This window comes from Arachis duranensis, chromosome 10 (assembly GCF_000817695.3).
Source record: "Arachis duranensis cultivar V14167 chromosome 10, aradu.V14167.gnm2.J7QH, whole genome shotgun sequence".
NCBI lineage: Eukaryota > Viridiplantae > Streptophyta > Magnoliopsida > Fabales > Fabaceae > Arachis > Arachis duranensis.
This window is the reverse complement of record NC_029781.3, coordinates 83,020,580-83,041,565: the sequence shown is the minus strand read 5'-3', so window position 1 is coordinate 83,041,565 and position 20,986 is coordinate 83,020,580. Positions and strand designations below refer to the sequence as shown.

The 20,986-nt window shown below is 31.4% G+C and overlaps 2 protein-coding genes across 2 annotated transcripts; one reads left to right on the top strand and one right to left on the bottom strand.

Annotated features, from left to right (window-relative positions):
• The first annotated feature begins 614 nt into the window (after nucleotides 1-614).
• LOC107470508 (zinc finger protein 1) lies at nucleotides 615-1,626 on the top strand. The gene has a single exon (XM_016089910.3). The coding sequence runs from the start codon at nucleotides 788-790 to the stop codon at nucleotides 1,526-1,528; it is 741 nt and encodes a 246-aa protein (XP_015945396.1). The 5' UTR covers nucleotides 615-787; the 3' UTR covers nucleotides 1,529-1,626.
• Nucleotides 1,627-6,664: 5,038 nt separating this feature from the next.
• LOC107470454 (uncharacterized) lies at nucleotides 6,665-10,019 on the bottom strand. The gene is made up of 8 exons (XM_052255665.1): nucleotides 9,799-10,019; nucleotides 9,441-9,602; nucleotides 9,066-9,268; nucleotides 8,499-8,609; nucleotides 8,143-8,390; nucleotides 7,938-8,096; nucleotides 7,346-7,438; nucleotides 6,665-7,060 (listed from the first exon to the last, which is right to left on the bottom strand). The coding sequence occupies exons 1-8, from the start codon at nucleotides 10,017-10,019 to the stop codon at nucleotides 6,665-6,667; spliced, it is 1,593 nt and encodes a 530-aa protein (XP_052111625.1).
• Nucleotides 10,020-20,986: the final 10,967 nt, after the last annotated feature.

Below are 20,986 nucleotides of genomic sequence, written 5' to 3'. Positions count from 1 at the left end.
ATAAAAGTAATAAAATTCGTGTCTCATTAGATGTGTCTCAATGTCGTAACTTTAAAAAGATATACTAAAAATATATATTTTATGTATTTTTATATACTTTCATATTTTTAATAATCAAACTGACATATATTACTGGATTCAGATCTTGATCGATAGCAATGATTAGGTTAGTGTTTCACTTCATCATTTTATTGGGCAATTTGCCACTTAAACAGAAAGTGAGAAAAAAACCGCACCTATTGAGCGATGTAACAACAGCTGGGGACAAGGTGCTCTACGGTAATGACATTACAATGTTTGGGTATAATTTGTTTCCTTATTATATTCATATTATTATACGATGATAGTGATGATCAATGAAGGTGCATGCGCATGATGTGCATCATAGCTTCTTGTTGTTCTTGTGGTCCTTAGTTGATGCAGGCGAATGAAGCCAAAACACATAAACTTAATTGATGTGGGACCAATATGTATGAAAGTACAAATACAAATATACAATTGCACGAGTCTCCATCTATACAGCCATAGCCACATGGTTGAGTACTGGACTTTCTTTATCAAAGTCAAAAGTTGTGTGTGTAAACCACCATCTCCCATCAATTCTCTTCCTACAAACAAAACTATACTATGTTACTTCTTGTTACCCTTTCCACTACTCAACTTTAGAATTACTCATTTATAGTATTTTTCATTAAATAATATGAAAGGAATAAAGTGAGTGTGTGTGTTATCCATTTAAAGGTGTTTGAGAATCAACTAAGTTTACATTTCTTAACCTATTCCAACAATGGATACACAACAACAACAACCTCATCATCATCGGTGTGATAAAATTGCAAGCAAGAAACCATGGCAGAGTTCACAAGAAGATCAAAAGGAGCATCAGCAAGAGCAAGTAGATACTACTTTGTTGGATCTGAATCTGAATGTCCATGATGATGATGAGTGCAGCACAGAGTTGAGCCTCATCACGTGTTTGGACATGGATAATTCCTCAAAAACTACTTCAATTGAAGACAACAACAACAACAACACATGTTGTGCAGGTTCTGATCAAAGAGTGTTCTCTTGCAACTACTGCCAGAGGAAATTCTACAGTTCACAAGCTCTTGGAGGACACCAAAATGCTCACAAGAGAGAGAGATCAATTGCAAAGAGAGGTCAGAATAGGTTATTAGGATCCTCTCCATTTATGATCCCTTTTCTTCATCATCATCATAGATATGCTAGTATTGCATCTTTACCTCTCTATGGTGCTTGTGCAAACAAACCACTTGGAATTCAAGCTCACTCCTTGATTCACAAACCTTCTTTTGTTCATCATCATCATCATATATCAAATGGCTTTGGAAGACCACCTCCCCTCATTGGAAGTAGTAGTGTTGGTAGATTCCAGGTGGCCAAGAACATGCTCAATTCTGCAGCAGATAATGAAGAAATCACAGCTTATCTTGTTACTAGGACTACTCAAGAAGACAATATAATGACCAAGAATAATAAGCACCTTGATTTATCTCTTAAACTCTAGCTAGATAGGCATATGTATATGTATATGTATATATATGGCCCTTACTGTGTTGATAGTTGTTATTACTTTTTCTCCAATTATAATTAGGCTTAATCAACATTTTTCCAGATTTTGTTTTTGTAATAATTGATAATATATATAGATTGTGTAAGTACTCTATTAGTTTAAGGATTCCCAGGTTCTTTATCTTATCTGTTGATCAAACTTTCATATGCTTGATATAAAATTCATGTTTTAAAAGTTAGATATTAACGATCTTCATTTGAATAAGGTTACCTTTCTAACATAAAATTCGTTACATAATTAAGTAGCAGACAAAGATCTGCCTTCTTAAAACGTGAAACTAAATCTACTAAACAAACGAAAGTATTTTTTTTTATTGGAAGAATTCAGATTAATGTTCTTAAAAACTAACTTGACTAAGTGGCAGAGATTTAAATTTTATTTTGTATACGTAGTAATTTATCGATAAACAACAAATTCTTAAATAAAATTTAGATTTATAATAATTGTTGATCTGTTAGTCTTCGAAAGGTATCATAAAGGTATCAGGACTTGGAATTGGATAACATTACAAAAAGTATATTATCTATACAAAACACCAAGACATTAGATTAAATTTGCAATGCACTTATGGGTTCTATTTGGTTTTTGCATAGGAAGGCATGTTTGTCCTATTTGCTGGTGCATGTACTCTGTCACTGTCATCAAGTGGTCACAAATCTTTGGAAAGATTCGTGTGTGTTCATATTTATTGCTATAATAATAATAGTAAACCTACATAACTATAGTACAACCATTTGCATTAAAGGACAAACAATTCAACTTAAATCATTATTCTATAAAGTTGACGTGGCTGTTACTCACCATTCATCAACAGTTACTGATCCATTTCTCACGTACTACGCAAAACAAAACCAATTCAAACCTAAAACCAACTAAATACTACATGTAATAGATGTAATTGTAATGTATGTTCACATGCTTCATTCCTATAATTTTTCACTTTTTCTTTTTTATTTTTTAATATTATTTTTAATCATGGACCCCGCCGAATCTCTAAGAACATATTTCGTGATTTATCTGTTGCTTTATTAGGACACGAAAATCTATCTTCCTCTGATCTTGTAGTCTCTTTCGTAAGCTAACATATATAATAATTAGAGAATAGAATAGCATAATTAGACTAGAGTAGGCTTAATCAAGTTATATATGCATAGGAAACTATATTATTGACAAATATTAAGAGATTCTATGGAAAGATATTAAATAAAAAAATAATTCTACTGTCCTTTTCTCCTTTGAGAGATAGTAAAATGATATTATTTTTTTTTTCTATTTATAAAATATATATTCCGTTTTCTTAGAATTTTTTAAAAAATTTTTTCTTTAATCTATTTAAAATTTTTTGTATTAACTAATGTTAACTTTATTTATTTTTCAAGAAAAAATAAATAATTTTTTACAAAAATATCCTTTAACAAAAATTTTATTTTTTTGTGATTAAATTTTACTTATCAAAATACTCTTTAATAAATTATTTTTTATTGATTAAATTGTTATTTTATCAAAATAATTTTAAAAAAATTTAATAATTAAATTATTTTGTTTTAAGATACCCTTCAATAATTTTTTAATTATTAAATTGTGATTTTATCAATATATATTTTACAATTAATTTTTCGATATCAATATATTTTATTTTAACATTAAATAAAAAAATCTTGGTAAAATTATATTTCGATATCAATATATATTAATTGTTATACATATTAATAGTGGCAAAATTTTTTTATTTAATGTTAAAATAATATATATTGATATCGAAAATTAATAGTAAAATAAAAGTACTTGTTAATGAAAAATATTGGTAAAATCATAATTTAATAATTAAAAAATTGTTGAAGGGTATCTTCGAAAAAAATAATTTAATTATTAAATTTTTTAAAAATATTTTGGTAAAGGTACAATTTAATCAATAAAAAAATAATTTATTAAAGAATATTTTGGTAAGAAAAATTTAATGACAAAAAAATAAAATTTTTGCTAAAGATATTTTTGTAAAAAATAATTTATTTTTTCTTGAAAAATGGATAAAGTTAACATTAGTTAATACAAAAAAAATTTAAATGGATCAAAAGAGGTTTTTTAAAAAATTAAAAGGGAGGAGAATATATATTTTACAAATAGAGGGGAGGAAAGTGTCATTTTAACATCTCTCAGGAAAGGAAAATGAAATTTTCTCTAAAAAAAATTAAAATAACAGATTAAGAATAAGTAAATTTTAAAAAAATATATTTTTATTATTGTCAAATAAGTAATACAAAAACTAAAATTGTAAGATAATGGTGAAGAACCACTACATACAAGAATTTCAGTAGATAGCAGCGAAAATTTTTCGACGATTACCAAAAATCATTGCAAAAAGAAATAACGGCGGTTGACACCGCAAAACATGCCATCGCTGGCTCATTGTTATGCTGCTAGGGTTTTAGTGGCAGTTCGATAGATACTGCTCCAAAAAGCTATGTTTATTAGTGGCAGAAAAAATTGTGCTGCCAAACCTGTTACGTTTAGCGACAGTTAAAGCTAAACCACCGCTATATTATTTAATTTAGTGACGGTTCAATCGAATATAATCTGAATAATAAGTACACATGCAAATTCTTTAATGTTGTGCTAATCCAATATTGCCTTTGATAAAATTAAAAGTTTTGTTTAGTACTTAAATTGAGTTTGCCCGTATTCAATTTCTGTGGAATATATCTAGTGATAATAGTTTTTATATGGAAATATGAGAATACAATTATTATCATTGGATTGAATTAATTGGCCAAGATTAAACTTGTTTTATAAACTAGATTACTATTCTTTCTCTCACATCCTTTCCTCTTTTCACTGTGTGCTCTTCTTGCGTTGGATACCAAAAATCAAATCCCTAATTTTTAAACCTCTTCTTGCTGCATTGTTTTCTTCACTGTTCTCCTCACCGTTATTGTTCCTCCTTATGATCGTCACTTTCATCGCTCTTTTCTACACTGTTTGCGTCATTAGTCTCATCGTTGCCACAGCTCCTCCCTATATTGTTGTTGTTGCGGCTCTCTCTGGTCTCTGAGTTGTTAGTTGCTATCGTCACTCTCTATTTATATTCAAAGTAAACATATTTTGCATGTGTCTTTTTCTATTCATAGTATGAATGAATGTGACCTCAAAAATAAAATGTTTCTATATTAGTACAATTTCTTTAAAGCATTGTTTATATATAATTTTTTTAATTATGTAAAAACTTTTTTAATTATATAAATCTAATTTTTTATTTTATAAAATTTTTGTAAAATTAATTAAATTTAAGTCCTTTTTACACATATTAAAAATTAATTTCAATTTATTTCTTAGGTATATTTTAATGAAAAGTCAAGATAATGAGGCTGATTCAAATACGAGTTCAAATGGCTTAAATGATACATTAAACGCATTAAAAGAATGGATTCTAGAATATGAAGATGAATTGAAACCGAAGGTTGGCATGGTCTTTGATACGGCTGGAGATGAAGGAGAATTTTACAAAAAGTATGTACATGCTGTTGGTTTTTGTATCCGCAATTCAACTAAAATAAAAGATAAACAAATGCTACAAGAAAAACACCCATTCAGGTACACTTGAAAAGTGTAGCAAAAAATGAAAAAAAAATGATGTCTTAGAAAAAGGCTACGCTTTTTAGGCTTCGGAGACACTTTTGTAGGCGATACCTATACTAGTGTTGTCTATTCTCAAAGGCTACGCTTTTCTGTATCAAAAGCTACGCTTCTGGCTTTTGAAAATAGAGTACGCTTTTTAAGTGATGTTGTTCAGGACCTAAGGCTACACTTTTCAGCACTAATAGTTACCATAATTCTAAAGAATAGGCTACACTTTTCAGGGCTACTGCATCACTTTATAAATGTAGCAAACAGTATACCTATAGCTACTCTATATAAGTGTAGCCTTTTGTCTCTCATTTTTTTTAAATTTCTGTTATATATATATATATAAACAGAAATTTCTAACAATTTTTTATCTAAAATCTAATATTTGAGAATATAATTATATATAATCCTGTATTTTTAATTAAATTAGTTAATTATTATAAAATAAAAATGAATGCATATATAATAATACCATACAATAATCTTTAAATAATATAAATTATACTGAAACAAAATATAATTATACAATGAACCAAAAATGTTGGGATGATCATAATTTTGAATATTCATATATCTCAAACTAGAATAAGTATACTCATATAAATGCACTTAGAATTTACTACTAATAAACTAGGAAAAACCAAAATATTATATCATATAAATGTATCTTAGCTTCGAATAAAAGACATCATCATCAACCATACATCTTTCAATTTCCATCTTTGTCAATAAACCATCATGATAAGCATCTCAATCTTCACTCGCATCTTTAGAATTATCCTGCATAATTATATAGAAAAATAATTATAATTTGAAAAAGTACAACAAGAAAAAAGTAATTAACATATTAATAACACATACAATATCCGAGCGGCATAGGATAATTGAAACTACTCTTCTTTTCATATCACCAAAAACATGAAATAAGAAACAAAACCATACTATGCTTGAATAAATAATTAAAGAAACCAAAGTCTTTTGCTTTAAAATAACAATCATATTCAGGGGATACTATAAATCACCAAAAAGGACATAACTAAAAAACGGACTAACACAACTTCATACTAAATGGGAACTAAAATAAAAAACTCAAGTGCATTGTGCAAATGACAAGCAACGCATAATAACATTTTTCTTCCTTTTTTATTTTAACATTATAAGAAGCTTAAACTTTGCATGAGATTACATAATGAAAAAACAAAACCAGAAAAATAAAAAAAATTACAGCTTCCATCTTGATAACAATAATAATAAAATTACATAATGAAAAAACAAAACCAAAAAAACCAAATCACAGCTTCCATCTTCTTCAATTTTAGTTCAAATTAAAAATATTTGGCATCCTCCTAAGTTCTAACAAATAAAAATTTTAAACTCTAGTAGATATTCAGAATCCTAATTAATAATCAACAATATATAAACAAATATTAGGGAATAAGAAAAAACTGGTCATACCATATTTATGTCTGGAATATGTATTGATCCATGAGCGCTATTTACATCAATTGGAGAGTGTTGGGCATCTTGTAACAAAGCTTCAATTTCTTCCAGCCTCATTCCAGGTTCAGATCGCTGAACTAGTAACTTAATCATGTTTTGCAATCCATGAAGGTCAGCCTTTTGGTGCTGCTGTTTGGCCTTCATGTCTCCAAGTTCAGCCTTCAAAGATGTGACCTCCTCTTGGTGTTGTTGCTTGAGTTCAGAAATTTCTACATGCTTTTTTAAGTCACTTCGTGTAACAGATCTTCCATAGCACCTAACCCGACCTGGTTGTTCTTTTCCAAATAAAGACTCAAAAGCTTCCTTATCTGTTTCACCAGCAACTTGCCGGTTTTGGAATTCATTCTAATTAAAAGAAACATTTTGAAATAGAATTAGTTACCGTATCCTAAATTTGATTTATAATCATTAGTAATTCAATGAACTCTCAAACAATTGCATCTTGTGTTTCCTGATCAACTTCCTTCCTTTTCCGACTTGTTCGAGTAGCAAGAAACATTTTAAACCTTTTTGGTTCCTCATTTGTTTCCTTTGTTGTTGCTACAAAATAAAGCCTTAAATAAGTAAGTCTATAACAACAAAACTAAAATTAACTAAACAAATCCCAGCACAAATATTAAATAAGTATACCAGAGCCACTCGTACTCTTCCGAAATTGATTGGCCCCATGCGATGTGGAAACTTTTGCTGTTCTTTATGTTTCTTGTTTTTTTCACTTATTGACTATAAGTGAATAAAAAGTTAGCATATAGAAATAGAGAACAATATAATTAAATTTTGCTTCAGCAAACAAAATTACAGCAACCAGAATAGCAACAGATATAATTGCACAGAATAGAATTGCAAAAAATAAAATTGCACAAAACAAAACTATAGAAAATAGAATTGCAGCAACTTAAAATTACAGCAAACAAAGTAGCCAAAAATAGAATTGTAAATACACAAATTCAGAAGTTCAGAATGGAACTGGCAACAATATATCCTAAGAAAATTCAATTCAGTTCAAGAACCTACATCAGAATGGATATGTGTTTGTACAGCATGAGAGAGGACAAATTCCAACATTATCAATTGAATTTTCATTATTTTGCTTATGTCTTAACAAACAGTAAAATATTTGCAATTAAAGTACCAACTATTTTACTTGGATTGTAGGATGACTCCAATAATAGATCAATTTTATGAATTGACTTTCTGGAACTTGTGTCAGTCGATTTTTCACCATATCTTCGATGGTATCAAAGGGAACAAAGTGCTTCTGCTTAATCTTTCCCTTGAACCGCTTCCAAGCATCCCGAATTTCTTGGATCACCCACTTTTCTCCACTATCTAGGAGGATAAACTTGGTCTGCATGATATCAACAGTGTTATACGCACCTTCCTATATTTAAAATAATCGACATTTAATAATAATAGAAGAGTCTTACATTAACATAGTTCCACATGAATTTCTTAGCTTTAGGAGTTACAGCATGCCAGCTAGTGTACAAAAGACTCACAAATCTTTTATTTCTACCAATTGTGCCTACGAAACTAGTTAAATTAGACACACTTTGATCGGTTGGTCCTACTGGCTGTCCAATATCAAAAAAAACTTCTTCCCGTTGTTCCATAGTTCTTGCATAAATCTCTTTACAAGTTGTTTTTCCCCGGTTTTTCTTCTTCTTTGGCTCTCCTAGTTTCATGTGTTAGGGGAAAAATTAGGGAGTAATTAGTGATGCCAATTGAAAAATTAAGCATTATGATTTACAAAAAAATATAAAAAATGATAGAAATATATTACCTTGGTCATCATTAATGTCCTCCATCACATGTGAATAATAATTTTCATCAAGTGAAAAGCTATCTCCCACATCATCACTTAGTTCAGAGCTTAGTCCGTCAATTTCTACATCTATCCCATTTTTTTTTAAATTCATCAATAGTTGTAGCCCTTACCCTTGGCTTGCTCTTTTCCTTTCTTGATCCATCTTGCTCCGACATTAAATCTTCAGCTTGTGGGGTAGTGTTTGAACTCGGCAAAGTAGTGTCATGTTGCCTTTTTTTAGTTCTACCATGTGTGACTTGAATAATCTACTGCTGTCTTTGGTTGATTGTGGGCTGAGTAGAATTTGCACAACTCCGATCTTGGCTTACACTTGTTGGCACGCTATTATTCATATTACGAATTGCATCGAGCTTCCTTTTAAGTTCATCTGCACCCGCCTTTGTAAGCTTAGAATTGTTCCAGCCTTGTGTTGACGGTTCATGTTGTACTTCATACTTCTTTTTCTCAGCCATAGCCACAGTCAAGTGATTCTTTCTTTTTTTTATTTTATGGCTTGAGTAAAATCCAGCTTCTTTGACGTACATTTCTTCACCCCTTTGGTTGCACTCAAATCTTTTTGACTTTCGACTACATCCAACCTTGGCATAGTTTCCTCCTTGTCATTACGTGCTGCACCTTGCATCACATATTGCTTGCGTTCATTTACAATCTTTTGTCTCTTGGCTTCAAATTGTTGAAGCAAATTCTTACTTGATGTTGCTTTAAGATCAATAAATTCTTTATTCCTACACAAATAAATTAGTTAACTCGAGTTAATATAAGCAATAAAGTGACATATCCTATAAGAAACACTAACAAAATGAGAAATTAAAACAAAAATATGACTTACAAATAAAAAGGTGAAGAAAACTTAGTTATACATATGTACATATTAAGCAATAAATTGCTTAGGCTGACCCATCAGAATCAGAATCTCCAATGAAATCTGCCTCATATTCTTGGGCAGAAGTCACTTGGGGAACCGTTTCAATTACTGTAGGTCGTAGATCATTCCTCTCCAGAATAAGTTCACCATCATCAGCTGGTATGGCAGGACTTGTTATATGCTCGTGTTGTTCACTATAGAAGGTTTGACGGGCCTCAGACTCAAATTCGTCATTTTTTTTAATAAGTCTCTTGGATAGTTTCCATAACATAATGTTTGTTATGTTCATATGGATCTTGCACATAAAAACACTGATGTGCTTGAGATGCTAGTATGAAAGGTTCATTTTGGTAGCATTTCTTATTGAAGTGAACAAATATAAGACCATACTTGTCTTTCCCAGCATCATACCACTCACACTGAAACAATACAACCTTAAAACGCCCAAAATAATCTAACTCTACGATCTCAAATAACCTGCCATAATAAGCTACAGTGTCTTGAATTGGACTTTTATCTTTAGCACTTGCAAAGCTTGAAGTTAAAGCAGTTAATGTGACACCACTATTTTGTGTTTTTCTCATTGCCTCATGCTCCACAGTGTGAAACATATATCCATTAATTATATATCCAAAAAATCTTCTTGCAACAGAGTTTGGACCTCAAGATAATTCTTTTAGCCAAACAGGAACATCTGAATCCCTCGCCCGAATTTCAAACCACTACGAGAAGGTTTTACTGTGAACTTTTGCTTTTCTCCATTTTGTTCCCCGCTGATTGTTAACCTCATCCTCATGCTCTCTGTAGTTAATAATAGTTATGTTTGATCGGAAAAAATCTAAATGCACTTGATTTAGTGAATAAACATAAGTTATATTAAGTTACCTAACATAATCTGCAACTTCTTCACAATTGTATAATACATACACATGGGCTTGAGCACTTGATATGTCATCGAGATTAACTGGTTCTCCATTTCCCACGCCTAACGAACGACCTTTGTTAGAAAACAACTTTGAAGGCAAAACTTAGTCGTCATTAGGATCATCATCATTCCGAGGTCACTGATTAAGTCTTGTTCGCACACCTCCATGCAAGTATCTTGAGCAAAAAGTTAAGTACTCTTCAGCCAGATATGCCTCTGCAATAGAACCTTCGGGGCGACTTTTGTTGCGTACATACAACTTTAATGTACACATGTACCTTTCTGGAGGATACATCCAACGAAACTGCACCTGACCACCCAATCTCACCTCATTTGCTAAATGAATGGGAAGATGAACCATTATGTCAAAAAAAACTAGGGGGAAAGATCCTCTCAAGGTGGCATAATGTTTCCACAATCTCTAACTCCAGTCGATTTATCTCTTCCAGTGTGATTAACTTTTTGCATAAGCGACGAAAAAAGGAACTTAGTCAAATCAACGGAATGGCCACGTGATCAGGAAGGATGCTTTTAATCGGTATTGGTAGTAAGTAGTGTAGCAAAAAATGAGCATCGTGGGTCTTATACCCATAAATTTTTCTTTCTCCTAGATGTACACACCGTGATATATTCGAAGTACTACCATCAAGTAGCTTTGTTGTCTTCAAAACACCACAAAAAATTGACTTCTCTGCAGCAGTCATAGAAAAGTGTGACTAAATGGGTGTTTTTCTTGTAATGAAAGTGTTCAATAAAAATATATTCTTTGCTCAAAAGAAGGTTTTAAAGTAAAAAAAAGTAGTTCAAGTTGAATTAGTAGTTGATAAAAGAAGTTTGCCTAAAGATAGAAAAAGAACACTCACAAGAGAAGGATGTGAAGTAATTAAGGATTGTTTTTAAGAGAAATTCAGAAGAAAAATATGAAGTTATTCAATTTTATGAAGGCCATATATATATTAGCTACTCCAAGAAAGAGATCATTTCTAAGATCGGTAAGGGGTGTAAATAATGTTCATAAAATTTTAGTGGCTTCGTATAACTTAGCAAATATAATATCTTCAAAAGCTTACCAATTATTGATAGAGCAGATTGGGAGTTATGATAATATAAGATTCACACAAAGAGATCTCCAAAATTATTCAAGAGATTTGAAAACTTTGATTATAAATGTTAATGCTCAAATGTGTATTGACAATTTAAAAAATAAACATGAGATGAATAATTCATTTTATTATGATTTTGAGCTTATCAAAGAAGGAAAGTTTAAGAGTGTATTTTGGGCGAATGGTATTTGAAGAAAAAAGTACTATTTATTTAGAGATATATATCATTTGGCACAACATATATAGTACAAATAAGTATGATATGATATTTGTTTCATTCACTAGTGTTAATCAACATCGACAGAGTATAACTTTTGTGCTGCTTTGTTGGCTCACGAAAAAAAGGAGTCATTTACATGGCTATTTGATACATTTTTGAAAGCAATGGAAGGACGCAAGCCTAATGTAATCATAAATGATCAAGATTCAGTAATAAAGATTGCAATAGGTGATGTTTTTGAAGATTCTTGCCATAGATTTTGCATGTAGTATATTCTAACAAAAATTTCTGAAAAGATGGGTGTTAATTTAAATGCCAATATTGAATTTAATAGCAGATTCAAGTTTTGTGTTTGAAAATTAGAGCCTCTAGAAGAATTTGAACTTAGATGGATGAAAATCATTAGTGATTTTAACTTAGAAACAAATGGTTGATTATCATAAAATGTATGATATTCTAAACATGTGAATACCAACTTATTTTTTAGATGTCTTACTGGCAAGAATGTTGAGAATTACTTTTAGATTTGAGAGCAAAAATTTATTTTTTGAAAACTATTTGAATAACCACCTTAATTTAGTAGAATTTTGGATGAGATTTGATTCTGCTATAAAATCTCAAAGAAATAAAAAAAAGTTGCTAAATAATACAAATCTTCATTCTAGACCTGAATTGAAATTGCACAAAGATATAGAAAAGCATGGTATGAAAATTTATACGCACGAAAATTTTTATATATTTCAGATAGAATTATGGAGAGCTTATGTGGATTTTGGAATTGAAGAGACAAAAGAGAAGGACGAAAAGTTACTATTTTTAGTACTTGAGAGTGTTATAGACAGTGACAGCGAAGTTTTTAAGCACCAGCAAATTACTTATTATCCATCTAATCATGTAGCACATTGTTCGTTGATGTCTAGGCATCTTGGCAAGTTTCACAATCCATTTTTAGCATATTTTAGGTTAGTTTCATGTATTATCTTAGGCAACAAGCAATCATTTGGATGAGTAATGTATGCATACTTTGATTCAATCAAACATTGTTAATTATGAGCATTTTCATGAGATTTATGCAAGAATTACTTGATGCAACGAACGAGGCATTATCTTGTGATTATGGCAAGGCTTTGATGCATTTGTTTGGTTGATGATAGGTAAGAAGAAGCAAAGCAAAGGCAAAGAAGAAGAAGAGACTATAGCGTTAGTGGCCAAAGTTAGCCCACTGACGCTATGGCTAACGTTGCAAAGAAGGAGTAAGTAACGTTAGTCGCCCAAGTTGGCTCACCAACGTTGCCCATCAACGTTGGCTCAAGGAAGGAGGAAGCAATGTTGGTGGCCCAAGGGAGCTCACCAACGTTGCCCATCAACATTGCCAAGGAAGAGGGGAGCAACGTTAGTGGCCTAAGTTGGCTCACTAACGTTGTCCACTAACGTTTCAAAGATGGCAAGCAATATTGGTAGCCCAAAATTAGCCTACCAACATTGCTACACAAAGAATGGTGCCAATGTTAGTGTGCTAACGTTACTTCAAGTTAGCACACTAACGTCTTCTACAAATTCATTAATTGAAGCTTGAAAATATTGGCGGCAACGCGTACGCGCGGGTGATGCGTACGCGTGAGATTAAAAAATTGACACGTCACGCGTGCGTGTGGGTGACGTGCAGGTGTGAGAAGAGCATTAACACACTAACGCTATGTCATTAATGCTTGTATTAACGCCAGCGGTAAAGGTCACACGTACGCGTCGCCCACGCGTATGCGTGATTAGAAGAGTGTTAGTGACAAACGTTAGTGTATTAACGCCAGTACCAACGCAAATTTTTAGGGGCACTCATGCAACGTTAGTGCACTAACTTCAACGTTAACTTCAAGAGCCATTCCAAGCTTACTTCAACCAAGGCCAAAAGGCCACATCCAAGTACTTGAAGATTCATTTTGAAGATGAGAAGAAGAGTATATATAGGAGAGTTTTTTAACTCAATAGGAAGCTCTCGTACACTAGAGGATTAGAGACTCCAGTGAGCCAAGAATTTTGTAGTTTGATACACTTTTTCTTTTCTTTTCTTTTCTGCAATTTTACATTTTAGTTTGTATCAAGTCTTAGTTTATTTTCATGCACTTTCAACTTCCTGCCATTGTTCTTAGAGCGATGACGAACTAAACCTCAATCATTAGGGAGAGGAGCTCTATTGTAATTCACATGATTGAATAAAATTCTTCTTTTTCTCAATTCGCTTGTTGTAGCTAAGAGATAACTTCTATTTTTATTTGATCTACTCACTCCAGAAGGGGGTTTAGATCTATTGAATTTCCATGTGAGCCTCAGAAGGGGAATCATGGAAATTAGTTTAGAGCTCTATCTCTCAACTCTCTTGATCAATATATTCGAGATGATTTGAGATGTTGAGAACGTGTGTGGCTAATGGATAAGAGAGATGCACTTAACCTCTTCTCATGACAATTAAATCAAGGAATTGGCAAATTGATTGTGTTAAGAGAAATTGGGTTGCCAAGGAGTTGGGACTCAATTAATTACAATCCGCTATAGATCTACTTCATATGATTGAGAATGAAGTTGAGACCCATTGATTCATGATGGATTATGATATCTCCAATCCCTAATGAATCTCTCATTTTGTTATTCTTCACTTTAATTTCCTTGAGTTTCCCTTAATTGCCTTGAATTTACTGCTTTCTTTGATTCCCAGCACCCAATTCCTATTTACATTTCATGCAATTTACTTTCCATCACCATTTACATTCTTGCCTTTACATTCTTGCTATTTAAGTTTCAGTATTTTTAAGTTTTTTCCCATTCATGTTTCTGCAATTTACATTTTGCCATTTACATTCAGCAATTTAAATTTCTTGCAATTTATATTCTGTTAAGTCAATTTCACCAAAACCACCAAATATTAGCTTGATTAGGCAAATCACCTCACTAAAGTTGCTTAATTCATCAATACCTATGGGATCGAATTCGCTCTTGTGAGTTATTACTTGACGATTCGGTACACTTGCCGAAGGGGATTTGTGCTGTGCGAATTCCCGGTGCATCATTCGTGTAAAATGTTTGAAGCTGAAGGCATTTTTTTAGGGTACATCCTTTTTATTGAAAGAGAAAAGTTTAAACACAATACCACCCTATTTCATTACTAATAGATGGACCAAGTTGGTAACTGCTAAACCCGCTTTTGATAACGATGATAATTTATTGGAAGCATGCTCTACATTTGAGAGTGAAAGCAAGTTGATTTCAGATGCATGGACTCAACTCTTTAAATATATGCATATGGCTGATAGATCTATAGAAAAACTACAACTTGTCATAAACAGAGGCTTAGAAATTAAATAACAACTACCTAAAATGAAAGATGATCTCCTCTCAAACAAGAAGGATGAGTTAAAATCTTTTGTTGGTATTCATATTTCTAAAAATGTTGACATTCTTCCTCCTAAACATTCAAACACCAAAAAGATGTAAAAAGTGTATTGAAGGTGGTAAAGAAAAGGCAATTGAACAACAGCAGAAGAAAACAAGACTTTGCAAGACTTGTAAGAAATTTGCACATTATAATAGTTGAAATTGCCCTACCAAAATCTCCACCTAAAGTTGGTAAGAAGACTTATTATGAGCATTAGTTACTCTTTTCTTAATGACTTAGTTTAAATACTTGTCTAACGTGAAATTAGAAATAATTAATTATACCTATGTTTAAAACTAACACTAATCTATTTTTTGTTTTCTATTACAAGAAAATTAGTACTACATATGAAAAATAATTGCTTTTGCTGGCAAGAGAGGCATATATTATCCATATCTTATTTTAGCTTTTCCTTTATGATTGTATTCAATATTTTTCTTATGAGTTGTGGTATGTTGTTGGTGAGGTGATACATGCATAATGGGTGAGAATAATTTTATTGTGATTGAGTTGGTACTATTCACGTTGTAATTAGACTTTGAGACTCATGAAACTTGATATGTTCTTGATGGCAATGCTAAAGGGATGGGTCACGTGTCGTTGCTTTCTTCTTCTCGATCAGAATCGAAATATAACTTTGAAGTATTGTGACATTACAATTTATTATTTATTTATTTATTCTCTTTTTTAATAGTTATATTCTATATTAATTTAGATTTTAGCCCATCATAAGCCAATTTCTTTTACAAATAGAGATAATTTTAGCCTAATAGTTTCAAATTATAAAAATTTAATGAAAAATTTAGAAGTTGTCAAATAACACATGTTAAGAAATGCAAATAAAGTAACATACTTGTTAGTCAAATTAGCAATTAGCCAACTAAATAAAGTGTAGTTAAAAAAGACTCTATTTGATGTCACTAAGTTGGCTCTTCTTGATATAACGAGCTTAGTCCTTCTTTATTAATGAAGATAATTTTTATTTTAAAAAATATAAATACAATAAAAATCAAATTTTATCTGTATCAAACTATTATAGAAAATTGGTGAAAGAGTTTTGATATTTTTGGCTTCTCTTGCATTGTCCTAGATAAAAATAAAAAAATTTATCCTTGTGAATAATATTTAGCAAGATGAAAAAGGGCGAGGGTTTCACGCTGAAATAGAAGATATTCGAGCAAAATTGAGAAGTAGAACAAGAAGAATGGACAATATACCAATCAATTACTGCCATGGTACAACAATAGCGACACTCAGACCATAGAGTCACGGTTGCAGGGAGCCGTGGACTAGTAGAGGGCGACGACAACAACTAACAACGCAGAGACTATAGGGGACCAATGACGCAAGGAGGAGCGATGACAGTGACGAGAATAAGGAGGAGCGATAACAGCGACGAGATCAGTGAAGGAAACAACACAGTAAGAAGAGGTTCAAAAATTAGGGATTTGATTTTTAGTATCCAATGCAAAGAAGAGAACACAGTGAAAAGAATAAAAGACATGAGAGAAAGAGTAGTAATCTAGCTTTTAAAGCAGGTTTAATATTGGCCATTAAATTCAATCCAATGGTAATAACTGCATTCTCACATTGTCATATAAAAAATATATTCTCATTGAATATATCCCCTGTATATATACACACACTACAAACTTATTCTTCAAAATCTATTTGAATCACTGTTGCTTAAACCGTGATATTGATTTTGTATTTGTTTCAGGATAGAAAAAACAAATTAGAAGATTAAAAGCAATATATTTATAACTTTTTTTAAATTATTTAAATTAAAAAAATCAACAATTTTTTTAATTTATGGTAAAATTTCACAAACAAAAGTTATTGCCAAAAAATATTTACTAAATTGCCCTAAAATAAAATAATCCAAAATAATGTTTCAATTCTTTTTTATCATGTGAACAAATTCACCATTCAAATTTTCTCCTTTAGTATAAGATGTTTTAAATTTGTATTTACACATAAATTTAAAAGAAAAATAAGTCAACGTCTATAATGAATTCATAAAAATAAAATAATGTTTAATTAAGGGATAGGTACTGATTTAGTCTCTAAAATTTAAGATCAAAATTAAAATCGTGTCTAACTTTATTTTTTATTCGAAATCGTCCCCAACGTTTCATTTAGTATTAAAATCGTTCTTTTAATATTTTTAGGCAAAAATATCCCTTTGATTGTTATTAGTAGTAGGACTAGGGTTTTAGTCTCTCTTTCTCTCTTCTCAACACTCACACCATTCTCTCTTCCTTCGCCAATTTTTTATTCAGCCATTCAATTCCCCATGGCTCTTGCCACCTTACCGGTGCGGTTAGCCAAGAGGCTCATCGACTTCATCTGTCGAACGTAAGTGATTCACCAACATGGTTAGCAGTTGTCGTTCGAGTCGCTGGTGAAAAGTAGAAGTCGATGGCGGCCATAATAGCGAGTGCGCCATACGCTGTTGTGGAGTGTGAAGATTACAATGACCTAAGGCTATAAATTGCTTCCATCACTGTTGTCATAATATAGCTCAAAGATAGCATCTCATTCACGATCAACGTCATCGCTAAAGCCACCAATAAAAGGGAAGAGGGAGTGGACTATCTCTCTCTACCTCACGTGGTCTCTTTCTACCTCTCGTTTTCTTGTCTTTCTCTCTAGTAGAGACAATAACTCCTCCGTAAGCCAGCGCCGTACTATCTTTCACCTCCTCCTTCTTTCTTCTTTTCCCCGTCATTCCATGTCTCTTCTCTCTTTGTCCTAATTTTTTCTTTCTTTTTTTTTCAAAAAAAAATGAATGTTGTGTGTTGTTTTTGTTGTTGAAGTTGATATTGTTGAATTTAAATGATGTGCTATTGAATTTGATAGGTGATATTTGGTGAAAGTAAAGGATGTTGATAGTGGTAAGAGTGGTGGTGGATGATGAGATTAGAGTCAGAACAAACATAAGTGCATTTTTATCTATAAAAAGTTAAAAGGATGATTTTAATACCAAATAAAACATTGATGACGATTTCGAATTAAAAATAAGGTTAGGGACGGATTCAATTTTGACCCTAGACCTTAGGGATCAAAACAATTCTTATCCCTTCAATTAAGTATAAATTAAGGCTTTTTCCAAGTTTCACCTTACTTAATCTCACCAAGATATTTGTACCATAGACAAATATATAATATTATGAACCTAACCATCAAAATATGATAAATCAACCCAAGTCTTCAAATCAAATATCAACAAATTTAGAATATTATCAACTACTAATGCTTTGTTAATATTAAATTTTCCTTGAAATATCATATTGACCTGACCAAAAATACTATATCATGAATCTGCATGGTATTGTCAGCTCCAAGGGAGGTGTCCTCAACTAAATTGCCATGTGTCTCAATCTCTACTCTATTTAGAGTCTATTGACTATTTCGGCTGAATCTTCAGCTAATATCAAATATTTCAACCTAAATAAAATAATTCATGCACCAAATAGAAAAAAAGGTATGCTGAAATGTTAAGTACTCTTAAGTTTAATTACATACTAATTTAAAAAAAGTATGATGAAATGTTAAAACATTTTTTAACACTAAACAAAATAAGCAGCAACTACTATTTTTTTATTAAGAGTTATAGAAAATTTCTTAGCGATTTTGAAGCGAATCTTTTTTCTCTTTTAAAAAAATCTGCAAGGTGCAATTCTATAATCTTCATTTCTTTCTATAATGCAATATCCAACTCAATAAGATACTTGTTTGCATAACGTGTCTACACAATAAAAATATAGTTCAAGGTCTTTTACATAAAACATACCATCATGTAATGATGGACTTTCTATATAAGATAATTATTTATTTACCTTCAATTTAGCAAATGTGGCCTTAGAGCTCTTTACATACTTACATATCCAAACTTTTTCTGGTACTTTGATCCCCATTCAAACTGTCCCTACAAGTTTTAATTTTAATGTAAGAAATAGCATTGGAGCAACTAGAATAGCATAGGTAAAGGTTATACATAGTATTCATAGTGTAACAAAAAATTTTATGGGTATCATTAGGGAGAAAACCTGCATGGTAGATTCAGTCGTCGTTGTCAAATATTGGTTGAAACAAGAACATGCTAATATAGCCTCCAACCAACACCTAACATTAACTTTATTAAACCATATATCTTTAGCAACAGAAACTACATGTCTCAATGAAGAGAATGGAGATGCAAAAGCCATGTCTTCAGCGAATGTTGTGCTTGTACAACATGATAAAAAGTCCTCTATTTTTATTTATCCTATTAAACCATCAAATTCTGATAACAACAACAACAACAACAACAACAACAACAACAACAATCATATCACTTCTTTATTGTAAAATAATTTTCTCTAATAATAAGTTATAAAAGAGTTAAAAAAAATATTTTTCAAAAAACCAATAAAGCAGCATATTTAAATTAAGATATCAAAATTCTTATCACAATATAACAAGCAAAATGATAATATATCAAATATTATATTTGTAGATGACAGAGACAAATATAATTCCTGAATGTGAAAAAAAACCAACTTCAACGTCTTTATTATGTTTTCTCATGTCACAAATCTTGTGATTTTACATGAACCACTACACTCTATTCTTTATCTATCTCATCATTCATGTAATATACGAGATAAGCTTCTGATACCAATATGTATGGTTCATCATCTTCTCGATTACCAGTGTGTATCAAATGAGAGAAATTCACACTAGTAAGGTCCAAACGGTCTTTTTATCCCTCTAATGGTAGTAGCATCAGACCAAATACACTTGAACAATACAGCTGTGAATTGACATCTATAATTCAATTCATTTATATCCAGTATTTTTTTCGTAATATGGAACATTACCAACAACCACTTTATTATCACCCATACTTTCATAACTTGTATTAGAAGAGACATAAACTCTATTATTTTGGATTTTCATTCCTTATTCCTTTGTGATGGTTCTAAACCTATACCCATTGATATTGTACGCCCCAAAACGTCTTACCTGAAGTATGATATGAAATAACAAGAAATTAGTCCCAAATAGTAAGTGGGTGAAAAGAGTTGTATTTGTGTTTTGGAAAATAACATAAGTATACTTAATAAATTCTTCCACAACCTTGCAGTTGACTAGCGCATGACATGTGTTTGATGTTTTTTTATTGGAGTTAGCATAAAGTGTGAAGTAGCTCCTAATGCCTCTCCATCAACCTCGCGTCCATGTCGGTCTTGCTTCTGGTGAGCCGTCAGTCTCGCGTCCATCAATGACATTTCTATTCGTCTGACGTATGCCATGTCATTCATCTTGCCATACAGCATTATGCTTCTCCTCACAATATCAGGTAGGTTAACTATGATCCTCATTTCTTTGCTTCCTTAACTGAACTATTCTCATTGTCTAATAAAGTTTTCTTTTTTCAATTATTCTCCTCAAATTCCGTTGACTACACTCACTTCCCATGTTATTGCTTTATCCTTAACCCACATCCCATAAGCTCTTTTGATTTTCAGGCAACTTACATGAAAAAAATTTTATTTTTTTCTTGCCCTTTTATGTTAGCTGGTTACTGGAACATTTAGTTAAGTTGGCATATTTGGGGGGTGTTGTGTTTTGACACAATGTTGTTCATGGTGTTGTTGCATATTTTTTACTTCTTGATGTGCGGCTCTAACATCTAAATTGATATTTAAAAAATTGGTTTAGGATCCCAAGTTATCTGTGGAGAAAAATGTTTTATTTTTTAATTTTTCTTGTATTAAAAATTAAAAAAAATATTTGGTGAAATTCTTTGACTATTATTGTTGGTGTTTTAATTTCATTCCTAATCTATAAAATGTGGTATGCTTTTAGTTGATGGTTGACTTGAAAATTCTTTGATTCTGAAGATAAAATCTGTA